This window comes from Passer montanus, unplaced genomic scaffold (genome assembly GCF_014805655.1).
Source record: "Passer montanus isolate IOZ18808 unplaced genomic scaffold, ASM1480565v1 scaffold188, whole genome shotgun sequence".
Lineage (NCBI taxonomy): Eukaryota > Metazoa > Chordata > Aves > Passeriformes > Passeridae > Passer > Passer montanus.
The window spans coordinates 473,956-484,215 of record NW_024366270.1 but is presented as its reverse complement, the minus strand read 5'-3'; the positions used below and the strand labels follow the sequence as shown (position 1 = coordinate 484,215).

Genomic DNA, 10,260 nt, shown 5'->3' with positions numbered 1-10,260 from the left:
AGGTTTCTTTTTTTTTTTTCCCCTAACAGTGCCTTTTTAGCACTTTTCCCCCACATTTTCTCCCCAGCTGCAATCTTCCCCCTGTTAATAGCGGGACTCTTAACAACATTACATTTCTATTTAACAGGTTTGCTGGCCTGCAGCACAATATACTAATGTGATTTTTATTGTGCTAGCATGCACTGGGATTGTTTGCCTCCTGGAAAATGGGATATTCAGATGCCTCATATAGCCTCAGCTATTGCCTTGTCCCAAGATATTTTCTTTATAAATGGGCTTTCCATCTTGTTGTGAAAATTGTAAATGTGCATGATCGGTAGTTCAGGTTTTTCACCTTCTTGAGCTCTGCTATTATTGAGTATTCAAGTAATTTCAAAGCATAAGTGTTTATTTTCTTACTCTTAGTTTCCCAGTGATTTAGAGCAAGGTGGGAAACTGCTTCAAGATGGGTTTTATATTTATTTATTTTTGTAAAATTTTTTTTTCTTTTAAAGAGGATTTTTTTTTTCTTTTTTTTTTTTTTTTTCTGAAGATGTATTTCCAGACATTCATTGTACTCTGATCCTTTATCTCCCCGTTTCCTTGCCTCTCCAGTTTAGAGGTAGGACCCATGCACTGGCACTGGTCCTTAAGCACTGAGTGTAACCTCAACTTCACTGGTATGAATTCCTCAGTTTAAAAAAGGAATCTACCCTTGCATGTGTGTTTTCCAGGATTAGGGAATCATTGTTTGCTGGATGAAGTGATAAAGGCAAGAAAAAAAAAATATAGACTAGTGTTGGCCAGGCTCTTCAGTCAATTACATGGATGGGGTGAACTAATAGTTGTATTCTTTCCTTCTATCATCGTGAATGATATTGCTTAGAATATTTACCAAGGGAGGGGGAAATAAAATCCTTTCACTTTTATTCAGTACAAATTGATAATGTGCTGCCATGGTCTCCAGCAAAGAAGAAAAAGCTCCTTAATTTTGTTTTAAGATGAAGGATCATCTAATGATCTAGGCATAAACAAAAGTCTCCAGGGTGATTTGTGGCGATGCTGCTCGTGGATTATTAGAGGGTATCTCCTGAGAGGCAGCAAGCAAAGGGAAGAAGAATGACTCAACACCATATAAATGGAAAGAAAAGCTGTTGCCTCTGCACTCTGTTTGATCTTTAATCAAATAGTTGTAGCTTTTGAAGAGGCATCGACCGCGTGAGGCATCTGGGAGTTCCCCCCTCCTCAGATCGTGTTCTATCTATAGATCTCTGATCCACTGTGTGCCATGGACAGAGCAGCTCCAAGCAAGAATTACTCTTTGGGGACTCCTAGGGAAACTTGCTGCTGCCACGTGAGCTCATTTGTGTTTCCTGTGTCGTCTTTTTTCCTCCTCATTGTCATTTAATAAGTGGAAGAACTTCAGAAAGCTGTTCTGTCTGTAAACCCTCCTGAATTCCTTTGGAATAAAAGAAAACTAAATGTTAATAACTGTAGTAAAACAGAAGGATAGGGTCTGGCCAAGTGAGCCCTTTGGTTTATGGAAGGTGTTATGATTGGTTAGAATTTGGCACATTGCCTTGCAGGGTGATGTTTTATTTTACATACCTTTGTAGCTCATAAACCCAGCCACTAAAATAATTTCTTTTTCCAGAATAAAACTCTCATTTTAAGCTTTTTATGTTGAGCATGGAAATTGTCTAGCCTGTTCATTAATAGTTACCTGGGGTACTGGTATTTTTGAAGTGGAATTGGTGTTTTTGCTCTGAGAAGTGAAACGTCATCTTTTAGCAGTTTAATTCAACAAATTATTTTGAATAAGCTGAAGACTAGTTTATGTACTAAATGCTTTAATAGTGCTGTGTGCTTTAAAACTTGAGGTCTTGATGTGATTCCTGTATCTGTTAAAAGCTGAGATTTATCTGAATGGAGAAATAACTATTTTTCTAACATCCACATTCAGAGTAAATTGTGGCAGAACTGTTTGAGGTGAGTGCTGCCCTGCCTCAGTCTGTTCTGAATTTGTTTTGGGAGGAAAAAAAACAAAAAACCCACGAGAGGCTAATTTGTGCAGCAAATACAAATCCTAACAAGATCAAGGCAATTAATACTTCCTCTGCTTTTAAAATATCTGTGACCACAGGCTGCAGCAATCAAATTGTCACAGATGAGGATGGGCTGGCCATCTGTAACTGTGGCAGGGGCAGGGAGTTCTTGTGAGAATGTTATTAAGCCTGTGAAGGAGAAATTTGATTCATGCACAGGGAAATTTGTGGTATTGTTTGGCTTTCTATATTGCAGATCTCTGTGGTTTGTTGTATGCCTCTGTTTTTGCATCTTAGCTTGAGTCAAACATAAAACAAGCACACAAACAAAACTAATAAAAAAACCCACACAAAGATGGTTTGCATAGAAATTGATATGTAAAATTACTGTGTTTATTTTACAAGGGTTGGTAAATAAGCAATGAGTATTTGTCTGAAGAATAAGCTGAGGGAAAGCTTTGATTTTTCAGTCTCTTTTTCTACATTTATTAAATGTGTGAAGGAAAAGCACTGTACTAGAATTGTACAATTGTACAAGAGTAGAGTGATTTTGTGGAGATCTATGTGCATGTGGATTGACCAAAGCTTTCTGTTTGTTTTTTTTTCATTTTCCCGTGAGCAACAAAAGCAAGACAATGTTATGGATCTATTAATCAGCTTTCCATCACAGTCTTAACAGATTTAGGAGAGTCTGTAGCTATTTGTGTTCTCATGGCTTCTGCAGAAAGTCAAGGAGCAAAGCCCCCATCGGTGCCTAGACAGGAGAGGGCAAGTTAGAGAATAATAAAGGTGCAAAGACACTTAACTATCTTTGCTGTGTTTTGTCATATTTGAATCCTCTGAGTGGCAGTAAGAACTTTTGGGTCCTCTATTCAAGTTGCTGTTGATGCAAATAGGAATTGAGGATTTGTCAGATGGAAAGTGGCAGAAATTGTTGTTGCATAGTGCAGTACTTTGAGTGCTGTGAGGTGGTTGGTTTGTGTCTGCCTTTGCATCCTAGATTTGCACTGAGTGTCAAGTTTGAGGTCAGGGAGGAATATTCCTCATTTTGGATAGATTTGGACAAGGGGGTGGCAATTATCACTTTCCATGTAGCCTGGGCACGTTGCTTTCTGCAGTTCTACAGGGATTGGCATGTAATGGCTCCTTCCTTCCAAGGTTTGGATAAATCCCTTCAGCTCCCTTGTTTTCCATCCTGTGGTGTAGCTGAGGTTTCAAGACCTTTGGTTTCCTAGATATTTATTCTTGTGCTTGCTGCTGTCGCTGGTGGGTGGTTTGCCACCAGTGTGGGCTGGGAGAATCATGTGTGCTGAGATCAGGGCATGATCTGTGGCACCCTTCTGAATGTGACTCCTGTGGGGCAAACACCTGGTGACACCACCATGACCACCTTGTTTTGCCTTCCTTAAATCCAGGACAGAATTACACGTAATTTTTAATTGGTAGCTTGTGATGGTAATCAAACCATGTATTTCCTAAAGTGACACACATTGATTTCTTTATGCAAATGTGAAGTGGGATTAAAAAGATACAAGCAGTTGGTTGGGAAGAGGTTTAGTTTAGATCTTTGATTAAAGCTTTGTGGAATTTTCACTTTTCATTTTTTTCTCCAGTGAAGGTGTGATAAGATACTCTGCAATCTTCCAGTGCCCTGTGGCAATGGAAGACTTTGTGGTTTTGGTTCTCTTGTGGCTCCTCCTTCATGGTGGAATTTAGGGAATAATTTCAAAGTGAAATTAATTTGTGAGCTCCTGGATATTCAATTTACATCCAATCTCATTCAGGATGTGTACGATCCTCACTTAAATGAAATGTAATAGACTCCTGTTTGGGGAAAATGTAAAATTTTTCTAAAATCTTTTTTCATAGATGTCTTAGACCAGGCTGGATGAGCCCTGAGGAACCTGGTCTAGTGAGTGGCATCCTCATCCCTGGCAGGGTGGGTAGAACTACATCATCTTTTAGGTCCCTTCCAGCCCACACCATGCTGTGATTCTTTGATTACTTCAGTGGAATTTCTGGAAATGTGTGAGTGAGTGCATTCAAGGATCTTACTCCCCAGGTCTGCAGTTCTGTTTGTAAGCTGAAGTAGTAAATTCTAGCAGAAGTAAAAAGAAAGCTTTAGACACAGATGCTAGTTAGACTTAGCCAATGGTGAATTATGAAGCAATACCCATTATCTAAGCCTTGTGGATAAGTAATAAATCATGGTGTAAATGCTCTTTAAAAATGTTGTGTTCTTTTCTAAAAAATTCTGATCTTTATTTGGGAATTTCTTATTTTTCCACCATCTAAAGTACATCTTCAGTATAAAATACAGTTTCTTTGTTTACTTGTGAACTGATTTTTCACTATAAAATTACCTCTTTTATTCTTCTTTTTTTCACTTCTCTGGAATCTGACTTTATAATTAACTTATTTGTCCCCCAACCCTTAGCCATCTGTGTTCTTGGATCCTCACTATTTCACATTATTCAAGCTGTAGGCAATGCACAGCTCCTATCCCAAATCCCCCAGAAGTTGTCACATATTTTTCATATCATTTGTACAAAGGGCAATCTCTCATCATGGAAATGGGTTCTGGTGGTGAAATGTCACCCGCAGCAGAAACATTAGCTGTGAATGACATGTGTGGTAGGAGTAGATGAATTGCAGAGCTGTGCAGCTGCTTTACCTTGAAACCCTGTCTGGGGAGCGGCTGCACTTTGGGGAGGAAAGCAGGAGTGTGCTGTGCCAGTTCCGTGGGCAAGGAGGGCTGTCAAAATCCTTCATCTGTCATTTCTACCACGTCCCTCCCATTTCTGTGATTAATTGTCACACAGTCTCCTTGAAAACCAACCTAGGCTGGCTTCTTTCTCTGGAGGTTTGTGTCTGGTGAGGTGGTTCTCAGTCACTGCTCATGGTACTCTGCTCAGCACTCCTTGTGCTTCTGCTGTCAGGGATATAAATTCAATGATAAAACCTTCTGAGCTGATGTTTCAGGCTGTGAATTGTTTTGTGTACCATTCTTGAGTCTCCAGAGGGATTAAATAGGGGATAAACAAATAATGGCCTTCTATAAAAGACCCCTGTTCTGTCTCCACTTCCAGTACTTGTACCTTTTATATCAATATTATATTAATATTTCCTCTATGTTTGGGATCCTCCTGGTGATCGAGTCTGAGCAGTTTGGCAATTGATGGTCCCTATGAAAACAGAAGAGAGAAGAAAATGTTATGGCAGGGGACTAGAAACAGTAGAAATGGTAGACTTTGGATCACCAGAAATATCTGTGTTGGTTATATCCAGAGCAGCCCAATCCATATATTTTCAACTGAGTTCCTGAAGAATCCTTGTGGATAAGGACATAGCAGATACTGTAGCATAAATAAGATTTTGTCTGTCAATTCAAGTCATCCATACCTTTGCCTTTTATCTTTCTCTGCTCCTCAGTTCTTTCAGCTATTCATTTTCTCCTTAGTGGCTCTTGAGAGTTTGGTGACTGTTTAATATTTTGGGTCCAAAGCCATACTTTTTTTTCCATGATAAATATAAAACAGCTGTGTCTTCTTTTTTTATTTTGGAATATTAGATTCCAGACCTAGCAACAAGAGAAAACGTAGCTCTGCATCCTTTTGAATTAGCATCAGCAGGGCAGCAATCTTGCTTATGAAAAACTAGGGATAAAGATCACCAAACAACCTTTCAGGAACTATCATTCTTACTTGGAAGGGCATACAAATATGGCATGTGAAAAGAACATTTGTTGAGTTTTGGATAGTCAAGGAGAGTAGATGCTAGTGGGTGCTCCTAAAGCAACGTTTATGTTTGCAATTAGAGGAGAGTTTTGAGAGAGAGAAAAGCAGATTATTTGTTATAAAATATATTAAGTGCAAGGGTGTTTTTTCCCCCTCTCGGAACGGAGAGTTGCCAATATATAAACATTTCAGAGAGAATTTTACACCACCTCATCTTTATGTCAGGCAGCATTTAATGGTTGAACGATCTCCTGCCCCAGCACTTGGCAGTTATTCTCCAGGGGCTGACTTTGAGGATTACAATGACAGTCTATCAGTGGATCTCTTCCAGTATAAACTAGGCTAGGACCATTTAAAATCAGTTGCTATCAACAAGTCAAATTAACTTTATTTGTGTTAGAGGTTTTCCTAGGAGTATTTTATAACAATGTGGAATTTTAATATCCGGACGAGCTTGTTGGTATGATTTGGGAATGTGCTAATTCATGTGATTAAGAGCAATTTACCTGATTCCTTTCAGAATTACTTTATTAGTAACGTTCAGGTCCAGTGCTCACTCCAGTTTTTTTCCTATTCCTTCTTTTAACAGGTAGAAATAACACTTCAGGATATCAATGACAATCCACCAGTATTCCCCACAGACATGCTTGACCTGACTGTAGAGGAGAACATAGGGGATGGATCTAAAATACTGCAGCTGACAGCCATGGATGCTGATGAGGTAGGAGCATGATTTCAGTTTTGAATGTTGGTACTGAAAGTGCCATTCTGGACATGTTTTAATCTGTTTTCTTCATCCCTTTGTGTGAGCTTAGCCTTAGGAATCACGGCAGTCATTCACAAAGCTCTGTCCAGTACTGTGGAGGACTAAGCTAACTTTCAAATTAAGATGTTGCAGTTGAGCCCAAGGTGTGCAATAAAATTAACCTGAGACAAGCCTTGGAGAACAAGTAAAACTCTGATAATGCCTGCTTTCCCCTTGACTACATCTAACAAAGATCAATATTATCCCTTCCAAAAGATGGCTTTATTTTATCAAAAAGAGGGGAAAAGAAATAATGATAAAATGTGCTCTGTACATGAATCTGTTTGCAAAAGAATTTTGCCCTCTGAGATTCATTATTATGAGAATGCTGCAACTAAGATACTATGAAGAAACTACTATGCTATTGATGCATTCATTTATTTTAAAAGTTTGAGTTATAAACATGTTAATCATGTTATTTTTGTTTGGTTGAACTATTTCTTTTTCATGAGGAAACCGACTAAAAAGTCAATATAATAGTACAAAAAGTTTGTGTTGTCATTAAAATACAGAGTTGCACTTGACAACAGCAAGCAGTTCTTGTTTTCCAATAAAAGGGCAATTCAACCTCCTCAGGAGAATTTTATTCCTAACCTTTAGCTTGGTTAGTCTTCCTGTGATTGTTAATTGGTGTGCTTAATCTTACTGCTACAGAGGGAACCACGGGAACACCCCCAGGAATGGCGTGAATGTAATTGTAAATATTTTGTTTTTCCCTTTATTTTCCAGTAGTAGCCTGATACACAGACAAAACCAGGATTTTGGAAAGGTGCACTTGTGTAACAAAAATTCTAGCTGGTTATTTTTCTTTTAGGAAGCAGTAGATACCAAGCTACCACTCTGTGATGTGGTATGGCAAATATATCTAAGATTACAGCAATAATGCTCCAGCCTCTTTACCCATTCCTGAACTGCCCCTAATCTATTACCCCTTCTGAAGCACTCCACCCAGTGGGAAGTGATTTATTACCTTAGAAAGAAATCAGTCAGTGTTTTTATCAAAAGGAATGATTTCAATTTCCCTGCCAGAACATTTGTAACTCAAACTCTTTACAAGGAGCCCGAGTTTTCCTAGTGATGTGCAACTTTTGGCTGAGATACCTTTTTATTCCCCCTTGCTTTTTGAAGCTGAGGGCAAAGTATAAGCCAGCATCACACCTGGCTGTGGTTTTAACTGCACTCTGTTAGAAGGACTGTGGCTGGTCAAACAAGGGGTGAAGAGTGTGGTCACCTCTGAAAATTCCCATGAGGTGTGATGGCTAAGCCACACAATTGGAGGAAAGCGTGTGACATCCCCCAGGCACACCTGAGCACGCAGATGGAGCACGGCACGCAGCTCTGCAGGGCTGGGCACTGCAGAAGTCTGTTTTCTTTCTAAATTTCCTTTTATCAGTTAGCTCAGTCTGACTCTTTGAAACAGCACCCCAGAGAAAGTTTGGCATGGGGCACTGTGGTAAGGTCAGGCAACTAATGCTTGTCTCTCCTCTCACACATACAAGCAGGTGTTTATCTCTGTTAATTTGCTTTTTTTAGGCAGGAGTATTTGAAACAGCCCTAGAATTCCTTTCAGCCTGATGTCTTTGATCTGCTGTTCATTGCAGAAGTGCCACTGGCACATCAGCAGCAGGTTTCAGCTGTCAAACCTGAGCTCTGGCCTGGCACCAGAGGAGGGCACAGTAAATAACTCCTTGAATTTCTAGGCACCATCAGTACACAGGGTTTAGATACTGTATATGATGTTGGAGGCTACCAAACTCTAAGTATCCTTAAGCCTGTCTTGGAAAAAGAAGTAGATGACATTTTTCTGTGTAACATTACTTCTCCTTAACTTTCCTTTCAACCAAAATGCTCGAAGTCCACATGAATGCTTCTTTTTTTCCCCCAAAAGTAAATGAAATTTTTTGACCCAAAAGCAAATGCTTTTGACTTGCAGCACAACCCAAGAGATCAGAACTATGATTTTAATGGTGTGTGATTTGTCACTTCGGGGTTTTTTTTATTCACATGGGTAAATATATTTCCATGCAGAAACTGACCTTTGAGGGGCTGCTGCAAGCATGGCCTCCATGGGTTTCTCCTGAGCACGAGCTGTGGTCCTTGCCCTGCGTGGTGGCTGGAAGTGCTGCTACGTGCCTGCCCCAGGTCCTCCCTGCTTCTGTGCCTTCATTCCTCCCTCTCCTGCTCCCTCCATGCTAGAGAGCAAGAAAGGCAGAGCTGATCCCACTGGCAAGGATTTAATTTAACCTTCAAAGCTAAGGATCAGTGTTTAGTCTTGTTTTACGATGTCACACTGCTCAGTGATGCTGGTTTGAAACCAAAACAGGTAACAGAGTTTTTTAGTATTGATTGGATGAAATCCTTTTATGAAGAGTAGAGCACAAAGTATCTGGGTAATCTCATCGTTTCACATCTCATAAATAAAAACTGTGTGCATGTGGGGCTGAAGCAGGGACTGGGCAGGAAGGCTGCTTATTAAAGGAAACTGTTCTGAAAAATAATCCCCAAGCGCAGTTACTGGAACGATCCTTGCCTTGCTGCAAGTTGAGCTGTGGTTTTCCTGGTGAATGCGGCGATTTGACCGCTTCTGTTCTGGCTTAGGGAGCCAATGCCCTGGTGACGTACACCATCATCAGCGGTGCAGATGACAGCTTCCACATCGACCCCGAGTCGGGCGAGCTGATCGCCACCAAGCGCCTGGACCGCGAGCGCCGCTCCAAGTACTCCCTGCTGGTCCGCGCTGACGACGGCCTGCAGTCCTCGGACGTGAGGATAAACATCACCGTCAGCGATGTCAATGACCACATCCCCAAGTTCTCCAAGCCAGTGTACTCCTTTGACATCCCAGAAGATGCCACTCCAGGTAAACAGGACTTGGAAATACGACTGCTGGCTTCTCAAGTGGTTGTTTTCTTCGTTTAAGCTGGTTTCGTATGCAAGAGTGTCTTTTCATGCTTAAAATGGGGGCTGTAAATTAAAAAGTGTTTAGATCAAAAAAAAGTTTTCAAATACTGTGTTCTATTATATGTTTCCAGGTGAGAAATGAATATTACTTCCAAGATTTTATACAGATTGCTAGTACAAAAGCAGTATCTGCCAGTAGCATCTTAGAAGCTTATTCTAAAACATAAACAAACCAAGGAGATGCAAATTATGTGGTGTTAGCTTTCAAGCTTTTATTAGGGTTTTCACAAGCATGGGAGTCTCAGCTTGGGAGAACTAAGGTTACCCCCATGCCTCCAACTTTTGCACTCTGCCCCACAGTCCGTGTCCCAAAATTTGGTGGTGTTTCACGTTAAAGAATTACAGTGCAATCAGCTGTGCCTCAGGAATCCAATCTGGAAGTAATTGAGGTGTCTGTATAGCACGGAGTGCTTTGGTTGCTGATCCCCAGCCATGGTCTTTTCTCTCAGAGCCTTGGGTCTAGGTCTGTTTCAGCAGCAATAACCCTGGAAAAGGCAAGCCTAATGCCCTCCATGTGAAAATGAGACTTCTCTAGTTAATCATTTACAGGGTGTACATTAGTGCTTTGTAGCCAGCTCAGCAGTGGTGGATGCTGAAGGAAAAAATAGGCTGATTTTGTATTAAAGTACTGCATCTTCTCCTGCTCTGCTGTCCGCAAGTCTGGGAGCAGCTGGCAGGCTCACTCAGAGGGGAATGACCAGGAGGTTTCCCCTTTGAGGTTCAGCTTTCTATC

The 10,260-nt window shown here is 40.6% G+C and overlaps 1 protein-coding gene across 1 annotated transcript in view; it reads left to right on the top strand.

The window, feature by feature from the left end:
• The first annotated feature begins 6,354 nt into the window (after positions 1 to 6,354).
• Positions 6,355 to 10,260, top strand: part of LOC120500690 (protocadherin Fat 4-like) — a 60,835-nt gene continuing 56,929 nt past the window's right edge. Inside the window, exons 1-2 of the mRNA XM_039705896.1 lie at positions 6,355 to 6,482; positions 9,165 to 9,426. Of these exons, the coding sequence (XP_039561830.1) occupies positions 6,405 to 6,482; positions 9,165 to 9,426 (340 nt within the window). The 5' untranslated portion in view covers positions 6,355 to 6,404. The remainder of the gene's footprint in view (positions 6,483 to 9,164; positions 9,427 to 10,260) is intronic.